Source organism: Rhinopithecus bieti, unplaced genomic scaffold (assembly GCF_001698545.2).
Source record: "Rhinopithecus bieti isolate Rb0 unplaced genomic scaffold, ASM169854v2 scaffold_21412, whole genome shotgun sequence".
NCBI lineage: Eukaryota > Metazoa > Chordata > Mammalia > Primates > Cercopithecidae > Rhinopithecus > Rhinopithecus bieti.
In genome coordinates this window covers 2,123,314-2,142,996 of record NW_016811643.1, presented here as the reverse complement: position 1 = coordinate 2,142,996, position 19,683 = coordinate 2,123,314, and the positions used below count along the sequence as shown (strand labels likewise).

General features: G+C 41.5%; 1 protein-coding gene and 1 pseudogene across 8 annotated transcripts in view; one reads left to right on the top strand and one right to left on the bottom strand.

The window, feature by feature from the left end:
* Positions 1 to 19,683, top strand: part of NUP98 (nucleoporin 98 and 96 precursor) — a 134,143-nt gene that overhangs the window by 96,746 nt on the left and 17,714 nt on the right. For all 7 annotated transcript variants that reach the window (XM_017894400.1, XM_017894402.1, XM_017894401.1 and 4 more), the window contains 8 exons: positions 2,027 to 2,209; positions 3,318 to 3,474; positions 5,771 to 6,200; positions 8,392 to 8,621; positions 9,900 to 10,166; positions 13,906 to 14,063; positions 16,386 to 16,529; positions 18,336 to 18,478. In XM_017894400.1, coding sequence (XP_017749889.1) covers positions 2,027 to 2,209; positions 3,318 to 3,474; positions 5,771 to 6,200; positions 8,392 to 8,621; positions 9,900 to 10,166; positions 13,906 to 14,063; positions 16,386 to 16,529; positions 18,336 to 18,478 — 1,712 coding nt within the window. The remainder of the gene's footprint in view (positions 1 to 2,026; positions 2,210 to 3,317; positions 3,475 to 5,770; positions 6,201 to 8,391; positions 8,622 to 9,899; positions 10,167 to 13,905; positions 14,064 to 16,385; positions 16,530 to 18,335; positions 18,479 to 19,683) is intronic.
* LOC108543717 (elongation factor 1-beta pseudogene) lies at positions 18,991 to 19,678 on the bottom strand (annotated as a pseudogene). Its single transcript, XR_001889652.1, has one exon. The product of XR_001889652.1 is annotated as an elongation factor 1-beta pseudogene (transcript).

Below are 19,683 nucleotides of genomic sequence, written 5' to 3'. Positions count from 1 at the left end.
TTTTATAGTTTACTGCTTTCTCTACCATGTGCCAAGCACTGCATTAGGGAGTAGAAATAAGTAAATAAGTGTTGAACTTAGTGATATGCTAGACACAAGAAACAGTAAGCCATAAACCATTTTATCAAGCCTTCACAATCTGTTGAGCCAAATATATATATACTTACGAAGTAGGAGTTTTCCCACAGTTCTTAAAATTTATTTATTATATATATATATATATATATATGTTTTGAGACAGAGTCTCACCTTGTTGCCCAGGCTGGAGTGCAGTGGCATGATCTTGGCTCACTGCAACCTCCACCTACTGGCTTCAAGCAGTTTTCCTGCCTCAGCCTCCCGAGTAGCGGGGATTACAGGCATGCACCACCATGCCCAGCTAATTTTTGTATTTTGAGTAGAGACGGGGTTTCACCATGTTGGCCAGGCTTGTCTCGAACTCCTGACCTCAGTTGATCTACCTGCTCTGGCCTCCCAAAGTGCTAGGACTACAGACGTGAGCCACCGCACCCAGCCTATTTTGTTTATTTATTTATTTTTTTTTTTTGAGATGAAGTTTCACTCTCATCCAGGCTGAAGTGCAATGGCACAATCTCGGCTCACTGCAGCCTCCACCTCTCAGGTTCAAGCAATTCTCCTGCCTCAGCCTCCTAAGTAAGTGGAAGTACAAGCAAGCACCCGCCACCACACCTGGCTAATTTTTGTATTTTTAGTAGAGACAGGGTTTCTTCATGTTGGCCAGTCTGGTCTCGAACTCCTGACCTCAGGCGATCCACTCACCTCAGCCTCCCAAAGTGCTGGGATTACAGGCGTGAGCCACTGTGCCCAGACACTGTTCTTAAAGTTTAAATGGGAGCCCTGGGTTTTATCACCAGGGCTTTTCCTCCTTCGGGTTTTTTTTTTTTTTTTTTTTTTTTTTTTTGAGACAGAGTCTCATTCTGTTGCCCAGGCTGGAGTGCAGTGGCACAGTCTTTGCTCATTACAACCTCTGCTGCCTCCTGAGTAGCTGGAATTACAGGCATGTACTACTACATCGGCTAATTTTTGTATTTTTAGTAGAGACGGTTTCACCACCATGTTGGCCAGACTGGTCTTGAACTCCTGACCTCAAGTGATTTGCCCATCTTGGCCTCCCAGAGTGCTGGGATTATAAGCTTGAGCCATCACACCCGGTCTAGAATTTTTTTTGGTTTGAAAATATTTCAAATATTGGCTTAATCATTTGCTAACATTTTAGGATATAGGTAGTTGAATTTGTATTGTACCAATTAATTTACAGTGTGTGTCAGCTTTGGGTGTTTACCCTTTTAAATCATAGACTGTCATAGTTGTCTTTGAAACTGTTTACTAAATGTAAATATAACTCTTGACATTTTTAAACATAAAGAGATTCTTCCCAGATTAAAATTGTTCCTAATATTATTACTTTGTTTTTTGGAAGAGTAGATAGTGCTCGTGTCTTACGTGGTACTGCACAAGTAGAGCCCAGCTAACCTTAGGATTCAGTAACCCAAAAGTTAAGTTCCAGACCCAAGATTGTGTTGACTAGAAATTTATTTCTAAATGTTTTTAAGAAAAAGCGAAGTTACTGGCAACTTTGATATTTGTACCTTTTGTTCTCTTTTTCCAGTGGCTTCTGGCTACAAGGCAGTGTTAGGAAAAGGTGACCCTGTGTAAATCAGAAAATTGTAGTTGCTAGCTAGATCAAGTAAAGCATAATCTTTGTCTCTGAAGACCACCATTTGTTTCACTATGGGTGCTGGTTTAGGTCCCAGACACCAGGTCATAATATTAGAATGGGATGATTACATGAATCCTTATTTGGATCAGAGTACTTTTATAAGGGTTATTTTGGAGTAATTGATTTTAAATCACTCTAGCAAATCTGCTACCTTACCTCACCATAGAATGGGCCAAATCTAATAATTGCTATATCATATTCTGAATAAAGTAAATCTGATTTAGAATCTCTTTGTCTGTTTGGTGTAATTTAATGCTGCTTTCCTGATCTTTCTGCTGTCTACAGAGCCAGAGCCCAGAGGTGGAGCAGTTAGGGAGGGTTGTGGAACTGGACAGTGACATGGTAGATATCACCCAGGAGCCAATTTTGGATACCATGTTAGAAGAGAGCATGCCTGAGGATCAGGAACCTGTGTCTGCCTCGACACATATTGCATCTTCACTGGGAATTAATCCACATGTCTTACAGGTGACGTCCTAACCCACCTTTTTTACGACAGAAAGCCAAACTAATATTTTATCTCCATTGCATAGGATCAGGTCTCTTCCTTGGTTATTAAGACCATTGAGTGCTCACTGTAATGGGGAAAAAAATACAAGAATATGGCCAATGTCTGGGCCTCATTCTCTTATTCAGAGAGAGAAGGTTATATTGAGAACCAGTAGATAGGGCTTCTGGTGTTAACTGCATTAGAATCCAGAGTCCTAGTTCCAATCCCAATTTTGTTGTGTTTTGTTTTTGAGACAGTTTCTTCGCTCTGTCACCCAGGCTGGAGTGGAGTGGTGCAATATCGGTTTACTGCAACCTCCACCTCCTGAGTTCAAGTGATTCCCCTGCCCCAGCCTCCCGAGTAGCTGAGATTACAGGCATGTACCACCACCACACCTGACTAATTTTTTTTTTTTTTTTTTTTTTTTTTTTTTTTTTTTTTTTTTTTTTTTTTTTTTGTATTTTTAGTAGAGACGGGGTTTCACCATGTTGGTCAGTCTGGTCTCAAACTCCTGACCTCAGGTGATCTGACCACGTTGGCCTTCCAGAGTGCTAGGATTACAGGCATGAGCCACTGAGCCCCGCCCCAATCTCGATTTTGTAACTATTACTTTGTGACTTTAGGCAAGTCATTTAACATCTGTGGGTACTGATTTTTCTCTGTAAAATATTTGTCTACATCACAGGGTACTTTTAAGACTCTGTATGTGCTCTACAAAATTTAAAAATTTTAATACCTGGTAGCACAGGTTTGTTAAACTATGTCTTTACTTCCCTTTATCCCAATGTCTTTTGGCATATTATGTGTTTAACCTTTGGCTTATGTTTGACTTTAAAATTATTTTATCAGCAAACATAATAGCTGCTGTGTGCCAGGCTCTGGTGAGACGCTATAGATAGAAGTATTATATGAATTCTGCTTTTCAAGCACATACAGTGTAATGGGGTCCATCCATCACATAAATATACTAGCTCTGTACACAGCCTTGAGGAGGAGCAATATTTTTGGTTGTTGTAAACTGCATTTTTTTGGTATTGCCTTTTGATTCTGGGAAGCACATTCATTCTATAGATATTGCCTTTTTAGATCATGAAAGCATCATTGCTTACTGATGAAGAAGATGTAGATATGGCACTGGATCAACGCTTCAGTCGCCTTCCTTCCAAAGCAGATAATTCTCAAGAAATCTGTTCTCCCAGACTCCCCATTTCAGCATCCCACTCATCGAAAACTCGTTCACTAGGTACAGTATAAAAGATGCTATTTTACAAGAAAGATATACAGTCATCAAATCCTGCTTTTCACTTTTCTTCTTCTCACCCAAGTGGACTTCTCTAGCAAATATCTGCCAGGCAGCTATACCTGTGACATAAGGATGCTAAGAGAAATTGTACTCATAAGTATTCATTAAGAGTAGCCAGGTTTTTTGTTTTTAGAGACAGGGTCTCTCTCTCTCTCTCTGTTGCACAGACTGAGAGTGCAGTTATGCAGTCGTGCTCACTACAGCCTTGAACTCTTGGGCTCAAGTGGTCTTCCTGTCTCAGCCTCCTGAGTAGCTAGGACTACAGGCATATACCACCACTGAACTAATTATTTTTTTAAATGTTTGTAGAGATGGATCTTGCTATCTTGCCCAGGCTGGTCTTGAACTTCTGGCCTCAAGTGATCATCCTGCCTCAGCCTCCCAAAGTGCTGAGATTACAGGTATGCGTCATTGCACCTGGCAGGAGTGGCTGGTTTTTAAGAACTGTAATTACCTCTGTTTGTGCAGATGCAGAAGTGTATGGAGAAAAAAAGCATTTGTGCTTTGTTTAGGTTCATGTTTTTGTTGGCATATGATTGTGAATTAGATAGTAAATTCTGACTTCCCAATTTTTATAACGTTACTTAAGAGAGTTCAGCAAGTTGTCCTGCACTGTACTCTTTTTGTGCAGTCCTAACAGCACTGTCCTACTGTCTTATAGGGACAAGTATATGTCCCTATTCTCATAATGCACAGAGCACATCAGATTTTTACATTTTGCTAAACCTTTTTAAATTCCCAGGGAAGTGGTTACATATTTGATTTTAAAGTTTTTTCTTTTCTAGTGGCCTTGTAACTATGTGGGATTGGAAATAAAGTTTTAATATCAGCAAAAAACTTAAGCAGATGTAGTTTCAACATATTTTGAAAGCCAGAGGAACTGGCAGAAAACATTTGTTTATATTGCCTTAAAACTAAATATTTTCAATTCTTTTGAGTTCGCTTATTATCAACTTTGCTTTTAAAAGTATTTTAACTTCCCTTTGATGCAGAGGAAAGAAAGAAAATATTTTAACCAATAAAGTATCAAACATTCTTAATAACCTTTTCCATGATGGATACTAATCTGATACTTCAGTAACTCTTAACTCCATGCTTTAGACAAAAGCCATGTAAAATTGGGAAACAGGCACTGGTAATAAGAACTGTCCTTCAGCGGGGCACGGTGACTCATGCCTATAATCCTAGCGCTTTAGGAGGCTGAGGAAGGAGTATGACTTGTGTCTAGGATTTGGAGAGCAGCCTGGGCAACATAGCAAGACTCCATCCGTATGATAGCTAGCTAGCTAGATAAAAATTTAAATGTTAAAAAAAATTTTTTTTAAGAACTGTCCTTCAGAAGGTCACATGTGCAATTGTAAGATACCTAGTGTGTTCCTATTTCATTGACTATAGCTAAGAGTAGAATAGGACTTTGAGTTTTGATCATACTTTTATATGTCCTAAGAAATTGTTACCTTTAGGATTCTGATAAGGGCGTGAGCAGTGGTGTGAGACTTACCTTGGCTTATCTCCTAGTCCTGTCACTTTGTGGATTTGGACAAGTTACTTCTCTGAGCTCAGTTTTCTCATGTATACAATAGGAATGATAGTAATGCTAATCATTTAAAAGTTTTTGAGGCCAAGCGCAGTGGCTCATGCCTGTAATCCCAGCACTCTGGGAGGCTGAGGCAGGTGGATCACGAGGTCAGGAGTTTAAGACCAGCCTGGCCTAGATGGTGAAACTCAGTCTTCACTAAAAATACAGAAAAATTAGCCAAGTGTGGTGGCGGGTGCCTGTAATCCCAGCTACTCAGGCGGCTGAGGCAGAGAATTGCTTGAACCCAGGAGGCAGAGGTTGCAATGAGCCGAGATCATGCCGCTGCACTCCAGCCAGGGCTACAGGGTGAGATTCTGTCTCCTGAAAAAAAGTTTTTGAAGAGTGAAATGAAATAACATACAAAATGGCTTATACAGAGTCTGCTGCATATTTTTAAACAGTATTAATAGTGTTGTTGGTTTTATTATTGTTGTAGATGTCATCATCATCATCATTAGAATCTTGTCCTGATTTCCTAGTTCAAAGAGTAATTTTTGCAAAATCTGACTTAGCCTGGTTCTGGTCATCCACATCTGATATAAGTAGTTTGATAAAACGTCAAATGATTTCAGCCTTACTGATTTTTGTTATTGTCCAGGAAACAATAGCTTGTGTTTTGTAATAGGTTTTCTCCCCTTCATTCCCTCTTCATTTCAGTTGGTGGGTTACTACAATCAAAATTTACAAGTGGAGCTTTTCTTTCACCAAGTGCCTCTGTGCAAGAATGTGGTACTCCCAGAACAGCATCTTTAATGAATATCCCATCCACATCCTGTTGGTCTGTTCCTCCACCCCTGACTTCTGTGTTCACAATACCCAGCCCAGCCCCTGAGGTTCCGTTGAAAATAGTGGGTACACGTAGGCAACTAGGCCTAGTCCCTCGTGAAAAGTCTGTCACCTATGGCAAGGGAAAACTCTTGATGGACATGGCCCTATTCATGGGACGCTCATTTCGTGTTGGTTGGGGTCCCAACTGGACTCTTGCTAATAGTGGAGAACAGCTGAATGGCTCTCATGAACTAGAAAATCATCAGATTGCTGATTCTATGGAGTTTGGATTCCTGCCCAATCCAGTAGCTGTTAAATCGTGAGTCATATTTCTTGATGCTTTTTGAGAAAGACAACATGATAGGTGAAAAAAACTATTCATTATCAGGAGGTTAGGGCCCTGCTTTGTCGTCTTTCTAGATACAGTCTTAGAGAGTATGTGTTTTTTTTTTTTTATGAGACGGAGTTTCGCTCTATTGCCCAGGCTGCAGTGCAGTGGCACAATCTCAGCTCGCTGCAACCTCTGCCTCCCAATCTCAAGCTCTTCTCCTGCCTCAGCCTCCTTTTAAGCTGGGATTACAGATACATGCTACCACACCCAGCTAATTTTTGTATTTTTAGTAGAGACACAGTTTCACCATATTGGCCAGGCTGGCCTTGAACTCCTGACCTCAGGTGATCCACCCGCCTTAGCCTCCCAAAGTGCTGGGATTACAGGCGAGAGCCACTGCACCTGGCCCAATTTTAAATAGTAGAAGATAATTGTGTAATTATAAATAAATGATTAATAAGATGACTGTTTTGTACCATCAGATTACGAAGAGTATATAATATTTACCTAATGGCTAAACTTTAGTTGGAAAAGTAACAAACCCAAAGTTAATACTGCAACATTCCTTTGGTTTTCAGCCTTTTTATTGAATTAGCCGTTTTTTTTCTGAGTTTTTGCTTAAAAATTAGTGATTTCTTCATATACAAATGATATTCTCAACTAAGCACATTTCCTGTGTCTTTCATAAAGTAGGTGTATGAACCGTGGAGAATCCATGTATAAGTATTTGGACATTCTGTCTATATATATGTATGTTACAGTCTATTCATATATAGTTATATGTTTCTCTACCTTCCCGATTAACAAGTGCATATATGTGGGTATAGTTCTGCCTATACTTTATATATATAATAAATATATATGCCTTACAGATAATATATAAATTTTTCTGGTAGCTGTCAGGCAGTATGTATACAGTGTCCTTTGTAAAATATGTGACATTTTCATATTTACTTTTTATAATTATAACAAATAAAGTCATCTTTACAACAGATTAAATTAAGGTGATCACCTATTATCCTTCATATTTATTTATGTATTTTTGAGACAGTGTCTCACTTGTCACCCAGGCTGGAGTGCAGGTGCATAAGTCTCCACTTCCTGGGCCTAAGTGATCTTCCCACCTCGGCTCCCCAAGTAACTGGGACTACAGGTGCACACCACCATGCTTGACTAATTTTTTGTATTTTTTGTAGGGATGGGGTTTCACCATGTTTCCTGAGCTCAAGTGATTGCCCTACCTTGGCCTCCCAAAGTGCTGAGATTACAGGCGTGAGCCACCCTGCCCAGACTATCCTTCAGTTTTAAAGTTGACTTTGAAAACAAAAAACAACAATGTCTCTTGAACCTCATAATTAAGAATGTTGATCCTAAACTTAGTTATTCTAGGTTAAGCATTATCTCGTGAATTTTGAAGGTTATTAATATCAGTCTTGAAAATTGGATCAACGGACCAGGTATAGTGGCTCACACCTGTCATCCCAGCACTTTGGGAGACCAAGGTTAGGGCAGGGTAGACCAAGGTAGATCACTTGAGGTCAGGAGTTCGAGACCAGCCTGGCCAACATGGTGAAACCCCGTCTCTACTAAAATTACAAAAAGTAGCCGGGCGTGATGGTGCACATTTGTAATCCCAGCTACTCGGGAGGCTGAGGCAGGAGAATCGCTTGAAGCCAGGAGGCAGAGGTTGCAGTAGCCAAGATCATACCACTGCATTCTAGCCTCAGTGACAGTGTGAGACTCCATCTCAAAAAAAATAAATAAATGGAACAAGCCCAGCTTAGCTATATATATGCTCATTGTAATTTAGAATCAGTTCTTTAGTATCTATAAGCTTAGCCTTATGACTTTTGATACCCAAGTATAATTTGAGAAACAGGTATCTCACAATAACTTTTGACCCTTGAGTTTTACCCAGTTGGAAATCTGTTAGGATTTGCATGCTTGTTATAACCCGGCCTAAGAAGCCTTTGTGTTCTGAATGCATTAATCAGATTTTTTCCCCCAGTATATAGCAGATAAGTTCAGTATAGTTTAAGGAACAAAATTTATTTAAAACCACAGTGAAATGTTTGCATTCTGTTTGTAACCATAAAAAGAAACAGTGGTTTGGTTGAAGTGAAATCTTAGCTTCTGTCTTAGGTTCATTTTCTATTCTATTCTTCATTTGCTCTTGTAGCCTAACTGAGTCCCCATTCAAAGTTCACTTAGAAAAACTCAGTTTGAGACAAAGGAAGCCAGATGAAGACATGAAATTATATCAGACACCTCTGGAGCTCAAATTAAAACACAGCACTGTCCATGTGGATGAACTGTGCCCTCTCATTGTCCCCAATCCGGGAGTTGCTGTCATTCATGACTATGCAGATTGGGTTAAAGAAACATCAGGAGACTTACCAGAAGCACAAAGTGAGTATACATCATGTTTTTAATCTTTGATGTCTCAGTAATAGGGGTGGTAGTGTACACGGGAGTTCTTGATAACAGCCTAGTAGGTAAATGCCTGTGCTTGTCATTTTCTGAGGCTGAGTTTAAACAGATTCCCAAGCAAGAAGAAATTGTCACTATATTCTTGTCACTTTGTTCTTTTACTCATTAATGTACAAATTCTTCCACAAGGAATTGTAGCCAGTCAAATCCTTGGATTTATAAAATTGCATTTCTTACCCAATCCAGAGAACATAGGGAGAGAGATACAGTCCTTCTTGTTTTTCTTTTCTTTTTTTTTTTTTTTTTTCGTTTGAGACAGAGTCTCACTCTGTCACTGTAGCTGGGACAACAGGCACATGCCACCACGCCCAGCTGATTTTTGTTTTCTTAGTAGAGATGAGGTTTCACCATGTTGGCCAGGATTGTCTCCATCTCTTGACCTCATGATCTGCCCGCCTTGGCCTCCCAAAGTGCTGGGATTACAGGCATGAGCGCCCGGCCCCTTCTTGCTTTTCTAAATCCTATCCATTCTTCCATGTCCAGCTCGAGTACTGTTGGTCTTCTCAACAACTTTGTTGTATTTCCTCTTCTTGGCTTCTCTCATGACTACCTTTCTCCCCTATCATGACCATGTTTTTCTGAATCAATACTTTGATAAAGGGGTTCTCTAATTTGTTAATATTTCAAACAATAGAAAAATCATTCTGTTAATATTTCAAACAGTAGAAAAATCATTTTGTTTTGCACATCACCTTTATTGAAAATGGGCTGTTTTAGAATGTCCTGTGCCACACATTTTGGGATTTGTTTATGTTCCTTCAGTTCTTTGTATTTACTTAATCGCCTCATTGTCTTTTCAAATGTGTAAGTTATTTTACCAGTGCATACTTGTAAGTGGCTTAAATGATAAACAGTGCTTTTGTAGATTGATTTTTATAGATAGAATTCGATCAAAGTAGACATCATCTGAGATGACATTAGCCATAATTAGGCTTGGGGAACCTATTTAACGGTTACATTTGTTACGTAAGTACCACAGAAACATGATGTGAGCAAGCATTTATTTATACCATATACTTCTGGAAATTGTAAGATGAAGCTGAGTGAGGTAGAGACAAATTCAGGGTAATCAATTTGAGTGGTTGTTTGAGATGTTTATTAATTTATGTATTTTTAACATCACAGTTAGAAGGATGCCCTCTGCGAAGTTGTTGTAAGGCTTTGTCTCATAACATTGTTTTTCTCTTCCTGCCTTAGTTGTGAAGCACTGGAGCCTGACATGGACACTATGTGAAGCCCTATGGGGCCACCTGAAGGAGCTTGACAGCCAGCTAAATGAACCCTGTGAATACATTCAAATTCTAGAGCGAAGAAGAGCTTTCTCCCGCTGGCTATCCTGTACTGCCACACCTCAGATTGAAGAGGAAGTCTCCTTAACCCATAAAAGCAGCCCTGTGGAGGCTGTATTCAGCTACCTTACAGGCAAAAGGATCAGTGAGGCCTGCTCTCTGGCCCAGCAGTCAGGTGGGGAAGGATTATGGTCCTTCTCTGCTGCCCTGTTGCCTTCCTACTTATTTCCTCCTTCCCTTCCCCCCGATTGTGCCTTTCCCTTTGACTGCTAGTCTATGAGTGTTAATTGTGGACTTCCCAGGAAGATTGCTGGTTCCGGTGAAATATGTAATGTAACATAAAATTTAAATGTTAATCAAGTAAACAATGTTTAAGGTCCTAAACAGAGAATTAGAAGACATACTTCAGCTGGGCGCAGTGGCTCATGCCTGTAATTCCAGCACTGTGGGAGGCCAAGTGGAGTGGATCACACCCACTATTCCTGTAGAATAGGAACCATGACAGTTTTTTGTTTTTTTTTTTTTTTGAGAGAGTTTCTTGTTGCCCAGGCTAGAGTACAGTGGTGCCATCTCGGCTCACTGCAACCTCCTCCTCCCGGGTTCAAGTGATTCTCCTGCTTCAGCCTCCCAAGTAACTGAGATTACAGATGCCTGCTATCACGCCTGGCTAATTTTTGTATTTTAGTAGAGACAGGGTTTCACCATGTTGGTTGGCTGGTCTCGAACTCCTGACCTCAGGTGATCCACGTTTGCCTTCCAAAGGGCTGGAATTACAGGTGTGAGCCACTGTGCCCAGCCGAACTGTGTCTTCTAATTCATTTTTTTTAGGACCTTAAACATTGTTTACTTGATTAAAATTAAAATTTTGGCCAGGTGCGGTGGCTCACGCCTGTAATCCCAGTACTTTGGGAGGCCGAGGCGGGCGGATCACAAGGGCAGGAGATCGAGACCACGGTGAAACCCCATCTCTACTAAAATACAAAAAATTAGCTGGGCGTGGTGGCGGGCGCCTGTAGTCCCAGCTACTCAGGAGGCTGAGACAGGAGAATGGCGTGAACCCAGGAGGCGGAGCTTGCAGTGAGCCGAGGTCACGCCACTGCACTCCAGCCTGGGCGACAGAGCAAGACTCTGTCTCAAAAAATAAATAAATAAATAAAAATAAAATAAAATTTAAATTTTATGTTACATTTGTAGTAAAACTGGAAAGCATAGATAAGCTATAAATAAAAATCAACTATAAGCAGTACTCTGAATTGCTCTAAAATATGTTCTGTATCAGTTCACTTCATTGAAATAAATATATAGAAGTTGAATTTCTGGATTGAGGTACTCACTGGCTTTTTAAAAGGAATTTGTATGCATATATTTACTTTTTAAAGTTCCGTTTCACTAATGAGGCAGTTCAACAGGTGCTTAATGACTGCCTAGATATAAATCTTTTTTTTTTTTTTTTTTCTTAAGACAGAGTCTGTCTCTGTGTCACCTGGGCTGCTGGAGTGCAGTGGAGTGCAGTGGAATGATCTCAGCTCACTGCAACCTCCACCTCCTCGGTTCAAGCAATTCTTCTGCCTCAGCCTCCTGAGTTGCTGGGATTACAGGTGCCTGCCATTGTGCCCGGCTAGTTTGTTTTTTTTGTTTGTTTGTTTTGTTTTTTTTTGGTAGAGACACAGTTTCACCATGTTGGCCAGGCTGGTCTCAAATTCCTGACTTCCAGTGATCCACCCACTTTGGCCTCCCGACTGCTGGAATTACAGGTGTGAGCCACTGTGTCTGGCCATAAGTCTTGATAAGAATACAGGATGGCATAGCGCAGCTTAATCTAATATGATTAGATCCTTATTCAAACCTTGATTGTTGGAACCTCATTTATTCAAAGCCAACTAATTGGAGCCATCGACTGGATTTATTTTTAAGGGTTTGGCCAGTTTTAGGATTATAAAGAACAAATCACAGGAAAAGCCAGAATCAGTAAGGTATATAAAGGGCTTGTTGCATTCCACTATCACTACACATTTAACCTCGTATCTTTCTTTTCTTTTCTTTTTTTTTTTTTTTGAGACGGAGTCTCGCTCTGTCGCCCGGGCTGGAGTACAGTGGCCGGATCTCAGCTCACTGCAAGCTCCGCCTCCCGGGTTTACACCATTCTCCAGCCTCAGCCTCCCGAGTAGCTGGGACTACAGGCGCCCGCCACCTCGCCCGGCTAGTTTTTTGTATTTTTTAGTAGAGACGGGGTTTCACCGTGTTAGCCAGGATGGTCTCGATCTCCTGACCTCGTGATCCGCCCGTCTCGGCCTCCCAAAGTGCTGGGATTACAGGCTTGAGCCACCGCGCCCGGCCTCTTTTTTTTCTTTTATTTTTATTTTTTAAATAGAGATGGGGTCTATTTGTTGACCAGGCTGGTCTCAAACTCCTGGCCTCCTTCCTCAGCCTCCCAAAGTGCTGGGATTAGAGGCATGAGCCACCACATCCAGCCTCAGTCTGGTACTTTTATGGTCTTTCTGCATTTGTACAGTGAGAATTTATCTTTGGGATTGATCTTCTATGAACTCATAATGATTATGAATCATTTAAAAAAGGTTATGCTCACCAGGACACCAACATGTAATAGGAAAGGAAATGCCAAAAGTCAGATTCTTAGGTCTATTCATTCATAAACTCCACTTTCTTCCTTTTTATTTTGACGCAAAGGCTAAACCTCTGGTAAAGGTACTGCCTTTTAGGTTACTAAAGCTTTTGCTTTACTACGCTCCCCTCCGTTTTTAGGGGTTTTTTTGTTGTTATTTTGTTTTGTTTTGCAAGACAGAGTCTTGCTGTGTCCCCCAGGATGGAGTGTAGTGGCATAATCTCAGCTCACTACAACCTTCGCCTCCTGGGTTCAAGCGATTCTCCTGCCTCAGCCTCCTGAGTAGCTGGGATTAACAAGTATGTGCCACCACACCTGGCTAATTTTTGTATTTTTAGTAGAGATGCCATTTCATCATGTTGGCCAGGCTGGTCTCGAACTCCTGACCTCAGGTGATCTGCCTGCCTCAGCCTCCCAAAGTGCTGGGATTATAGGCGTGAACCACTGCTTCCAGCCTTTTTTTTTTCCTTTCCACCCCACCCCGTCCCCAGACAGAGTCTTGGTATCACCCAGGCTGGAGTGCAATGGTGCAATCTCTGCTTACTGCACCTTCTGCCTTCTTGGTTCAAGTGATTCTCATGTCTCAGCCTCTTGAGTAGCAGGGACTCCAGTCACGTGCCACCACACCAGGCTAATTTTTGTATTTTTAGTAGAGACAAGGTTTCACTATGTTGGCCAGGTTGGTCTCGAACTCCTGACCCCAAGTAATCTGCCCGCCTTGGCTTCCCAGAGCACTGGGATTACAGGTGTGAGCCACCGTGCCCAGTGTTTTCCTCCATTTTTCCTTTTTATGTTTAAGATGGAGTCTCGCTCTTGTTGCCCAGGTTGGAGTGCAATGGTGCAGTTTTGGCTCACTGCAACCTCCACCTCATGGGTTCAAGCGATTCTCTCACCATGTTGGTCGGGCTGGTCTCAGACTCCTGACCTCAAGCAGTCCACCTACCTTGGCCTTCCAAAGTGCTGGGATTACAAGCATGAGCCACCATGTCGGGCTCTTTTCCTCCATTTTGTAGCTGAGGTGTCTTGCCTAGTATCACAGAAGTAGTGATAGATCTGTTGTTGATATGTTGCTCAGTCTGTATGTAATTTAGGTTAAACTACTTTGCAAATTTTCTATCCAAGCAGAAAATGGTAAGTTTTTGATCAATATTTTGGCACTACTGTAGAAAGCAGTTACCAATCTTAAGTCCTCCCTTCTGAAGCCTGGAAGAAATAAAGATAATGCCCCCAAGTGTTTGACCAAGTCCATAAACCCTTAGTAATAACCAAAAAACTTCCATTTCTCTTATAGGTGATCATCGTCTGGCTCTTCTTTTATCTCAGTTTGTGGGTAGCCAGTCAGTCCGGGAGCTGCTCACCATGCAATTGGTGGATTGGCATCAGCTCCAAGCTGACTGCTTCATCCAGGATGAGAGACTGCGCATCTTTGCTCTGTTGGCTGGAAAACCGGTATCTTCTACTTTTACCATAATATCTCACATCAGCTTTTTCATAAATTGAAGCTGGTTTGAGGTTGAGGCAAGGAGTGATCTTTGTAAATTGTGCACAGTTACACAAAATGTGTTACACATTGGCCAATTTGTTTTCAAATTATAAAAGCAGGCATGCACACTATTTTAAAATTCTAGTTGTATAGAAATTAAAATGTTAACATGTATCATATCCCATATCATATAGCAGTAAACAATATAAATAATTTATCTTCCCAGAAATACTCTATTTTAGTTAATTAATTTTTTCGAGACAGGGTCTGGCTCTGTTGCCTAGGCAGGAGTACAGTGGGGTGATCTTGGCTCACTGCATCCTCCATCTCCTAAGTCCAAGTGATCTTCTCACCTGAGCTTCCCAAGTAGCTGGGACTACAGGCACATACCACCATACACAGCTAATTCTTAAGTCTACATCCACATATATGTTGTTCCTATTTACATGTTTGTATATACAGATGAAATATACAAAGCGTTCTGTGATTATTTTTATTTTTTTCAATTAAAAAAGAATTTATAGGCCGGGCGCGGTGGCTCAAGCCCATAATCCCAGCACTTTGGGAGGCCGAGACGGGCGGATCACGGGGTCAGGAGATCGAGACCATCCTGGCTAACACGGTGAAACCCCGTCTCTACTAAAATACAAAAAAAACTAGCCAGGCGAAGTGGCGGGCGCCTGTAGTCCCAGCTACTCGGGAGGCTGAGGCAGGAGAATGGCGTGAACGCGGGAGGCAGAGCTTGCAGTGAGCTGAGATCCGGCCACTGCACTCCAGCCCCGGCGACAGTGAGACTCTGCCTCAAAAAAAAAAAAAAAAAAATTTATAGCAATAGGGTTTCAATATGTTGCCTGGGCTCGTCTTGAACTCCTGCCCTAAAGGGATCCTGCCACCTAGGTCTCCCAAAGTGTTGAGATTACAGGCGTGAGCCACTACACCAGCCCTGCAGCTTTATTTTGAGACAGAGTCTCGCTCTGTTGCCCACGTTGGAGTGCAGTGGCACTATCTCAGCTCACTGCAAGCTCCGCCTCCCAGGTTCACATCATTCTCCTGCCTCAACCTCCTGAGTAGCTGGGACTACAGGCACCTGCCACCACACCCGGCTAATTTTTTATATTTTAAGTAGAGACGGGGTTTCATCGTCTTAGGATGGTCTCGATCTCCTGATCTCGTGATCTGCCTGCCTCAGCCTCCTGAAGTGCTGGGATTACAAGCATGAGCCACTGCGCCCGGCCCCGTGTCATGAGTCATTATTCTTGTTTTTTTTTTTTTTTTTTTTTTGACATTCACTTTTGTTGGCCAGGCCAGAGTGCAGTGGCACAATCGTGGCTCACTGCAACCTTCGTGTCCTGGGATCAGGCGATTCTCCTGCCTCCTGAATAGTTGGGATTACAGGCGCCTACCACCAAGCCTGGCTGATTTTTATATTTTTAGTAGAGACGGGGTTTCACCATGTTGGCCAGGCCAGTCCCAAATTCCCGACCTCAGGTGATCCACCCACCTTAGCCTCCCAAAGTGCTGGAATTACAGGCATGATTCCCTGCACCCAGATCTTTTTTTTTTTTTGTATTTTTAATAGAAATGGGTTTCACCGTGTTGACCAGGCTGGTCTGGAACTCCTGACCTCAGGTAATCCAACCACCTTGGCCTCCCAAAGTGCTGGGATTACAGGCATGAGCCACAGCGCCTGGCTGGCATTATTCTATTTTATAGCCACTTATGTTCCATTTTACGACTATTGGGTTGTAATTATTTTAAGCCATTTCTCTTATCACTGCCTACCTCTTATATTATTATCTTAAAGTATTATAAATTAAATTTTCGGAAATAAAAATGTAACTGGTCAGAATTCGTGCTCATTTTAAAGCTTTATACATTGACAACCATAGACAGAAGATTTCCTCTCTGCTCTCAGTGGCTCTCATCTCAAATTATTTGAGTACTGATTGATTATTTGTTTAAATCCTGGGGCCAGGCATGGTGGCTGATTCCTGTAATCACAGTGCTTTTGGAGGCTGAGGAGGGAGGATTGCTCGAAACCAGGAATTCAAGGCCAGCCTGGGCCACATAGTGCAACTGTGTATCAATCGATCAATCAGTTGGTCAATAAAAATAAGTAAATAATCAATATTCCCTCTCACTTCCTGAGATTTTATTATATTTGTATATTTTATATCTGAATCATTTAAAATGTTCCTTGAATAAGTGAATATTCACTTCAGTGTTATTGCACACACAGGTAATGACAAGGTAGAATATAGCCGTGGTGATGATTTTGTTTCCCACAGGTGTGGCAGCTCTCAGAAAAGAAGCAAATAAATGTGTGCTCCCAATTGGATTGGAAACGCTCCCTGGCTATCCATCTTTGGTATTTACTTCCACCAACAGCCTCCATTTCTAGGGCGCTCAGCATGTATGAAGAAGCATTTCAGGTATATGTGGCCAATAGAGCCACGCAAAAATCTTGCTGGGTGTTATGTTTTTGCCAGGGAAATCCTGCAGAGAAAAAAAACCCTATCAGATTACATTTCATAATACTTTTAAGTAACTGCCTTTTTTTAAAGTATTGTAAAATTGAAGTGGAGCCAGGAAATCTGATGAGAAACTATCCTTTACTCCTTCCTCTGGACAAGGCTACTTCCCCAAGTGTCTGTTTTTATTTTATTTAATATCATGAGATTCCACAGTTGACTCTCTCACTGCTGGTTTCCTGCCTCTAAATCAGAGGGTTCTTCTTCATTTCTGATGCTGTCTTATTTCTTTGGGAATTCCCTGTTATACAGCCTGACCTCAGATTTGGTTTATCTTCAAACTTAGTTCTGAAATTTGCCTCTAAATATAATATTTTATATTCCTTGTGAGTTTTGAGGTTAAAAGTATTGTTACTTTTAACATCAGTTCTTCAATTATCTTACTGTTCATATTTCATGCTTGTATTTCATATTGTTCTCTCAGTATTACTTGTCAGGAGTAAGAGAACACTAAAGAAACTTAAGTATCTTAAGAATTGTGGCAAGATAAGTATGGGGGGCTAGTGATAGCTACTTGAAATCTTTACCAGTCCATCGAAGACAAATGAATTTCATCATTGACCAAAAAATGTTTAAAATCCCTGATAGATCCTTTGGGTTGTCTATTCACTTTTCTTTTGAGATGTAGTCTCGCTGTGTAGCCCAGGCTGGAGTGCAATGGCACGATCTCGGCTCGCTGCCATCTCTGCCTCCCGAGTTCAAGCGATTCTCCTGCCTCAGCCTCTTGAGTAACTGGAACTGCAGGCATGTGCCACTATGCCTGGCTAATTTTTTGTATTTGTAGTAGAGGTGGGGTTTCACCATGTTAGCCAGGATGGTCTTGATCTCCTGACCTCGTGATCTGCCCGCCTTGGCCTCCCGAAGTGCTGGGATTACAGGTATGAGCCACTGTGCCTAGCCTTTTTTTTTTTTTTGTAATCGAGATTGGATCTCACTCTGTCACCCAAAACTTGAGTGAAGTGCGGTGTGGCAGTTACAGCTCACTGCAGCCTTGACCTCCTGGACTCGGCTACTTTAAAAAAAATTTTTTTTTGTTATCTTTTTATGTCAGATGGGTAATATGCCAGTGTCATCACAAGGTTTGAGGGTGGCACATCTCACACATGCATGCATGAACACCCAATCATGCCTATGAACTACAAAAAAATACAATTTCATTTTTTTGTTTGTAGAGATGGGGTCTTGCTATGTTGCCCTGGCAGGTCTTGAACTACTTGGCTCAAACAGTCCTTCCACTTTCAAAGTGCTGGGATTATAGGCTCAAGCCACTGCATATGGCTGTCTATGCATGCTTAATACAGGTGTCTTAAGTATTTGAAACATAATGGCATCTAGGGCAGGTGCAGTCATTCACACCTCTAATCCTAGCACTTTGGGAGGCCAAGGCAGGCGTATCACCTGAGGTCAGGAGTTCCAGACCAGCCTGGCCGACTTGGCAAAACACTGTCACTACTAAAAATACAAAACTTAGCCAGGTGTGGTGGTGTGCAGCTGTAATCTCAGCTACTCGGGAGGCTGAGGCAGGAGAATTGCTTGAACCTGGGAAGCGGAGGTTGCAGTGAGCCGAGATTGCCCCACTGCACTCCAGCCTGGGTGACAAAGTGAGACTCCATCTCAAGAAAAAAGAGAAAAAAAAAAGAAACATGATGGCATCTAGTAAAACTGAGTAGGAGCTAATGTATTGTTTTATCAAAATTATTCCTTCAGAATACCTCTGACAGCGACAGATACGCCTGCTCCCCACTTCCTTCATATCTGGAGGGTTCTGGCTGTGTGATAGCGGAGGAGCAAAACTCACAGGCACAACTTCGAGATGTCTGCTTTCACCTTCTAAAACTCTACAGTGACAGGTAAACCAGAGCCAGACTTTATTGTCACTTGAGTGCTCCGTGAGCCCCAAGGGAGTCCTTTGCTGTGTCCTTTCCCTTTTATATGCCCCCAAATTACTGTAAGTCCATATAAACTACCAAATATGACTTATAGTAGTTGAATGGAAACAGCATTAGAACTAGAATTAGAAGTCTAAAAATTATTTTAATCAACTTTAATGAGTATAGTTTACATATAGTAAAGTATGCAGTGTGATAAGTTTTATAGTGATTATTGCATTGTAAGTAGCATCACAGCTAAACTGGTATTTCCACTGCCATTGAAAAACAACTGTGTGCCCCTTTGCATTCCGTCAGATACTTATTGACTAGTTTTTTGTTACTATAAATTAGTTTTGCTGGTCTAGAATTTTATGTAGAGATCATACTGTATGTTTCTCGTGCCTAGCTTTTTTGATTCTGCATAATAATTTTGAGATTTTTTTTCATGTTTATATGTATCAAAAGTTAGTTTGGGTTTTCTTTTTTTTTTTATCTTTCAAGCTTTTATTTAAATGCCATGATCCAGGATGGATTTTAGATCTTGTTGAAAGCAGCCACATCCATGGACTGCACATAGTCCTCAAAAGCAGTGATCTGCTCCTCCAGCATATCTGTTCCAACTTTATCATCTTCAACTACACACTGTATTTGAAGTTTCTTAATTCCGTATCCCACTGGAACTAGTTTAGATGAGCCCCAGACTAAGCCGTCTGCTTGAATGCTTCTGACACACTCCTCTAATTTTGCCATATCTGTCTCATCATCCCAAGGTTTCACGTCTAGTAAGATGGAAGACTTGGCAACAAGTGCAGGTTTTTTGGCTTTCTTTGATTCGTATTGTGCAAGACGTTCTTCTCTCAGCCTCTTTGCTTCTTCACTTTCCTCCTCATCATCAGATCCAAAGAGATAAATATCATCATCATCTTTACTATCTGTAGCTCCACTTCCTGTAGTGTCTTCCACATCAGCAGGACCATACTTGCCCAAAGCTTTCTTCACTCCTGGCAGGCTGGCCTTTTCCTTTTCGTAAGACTTGATGTGATTATACCAACGTAGGGCATGACACAAGTCAGCAGGCGGTGGGCCGGACACGGCTTCAAATACTGCCACATCTGCTTGTGATGGCACATACCCCTCGATGTAGCTCTTGTCCGCCAGGTAATCGTTGAGCACCTGGAGGCCGG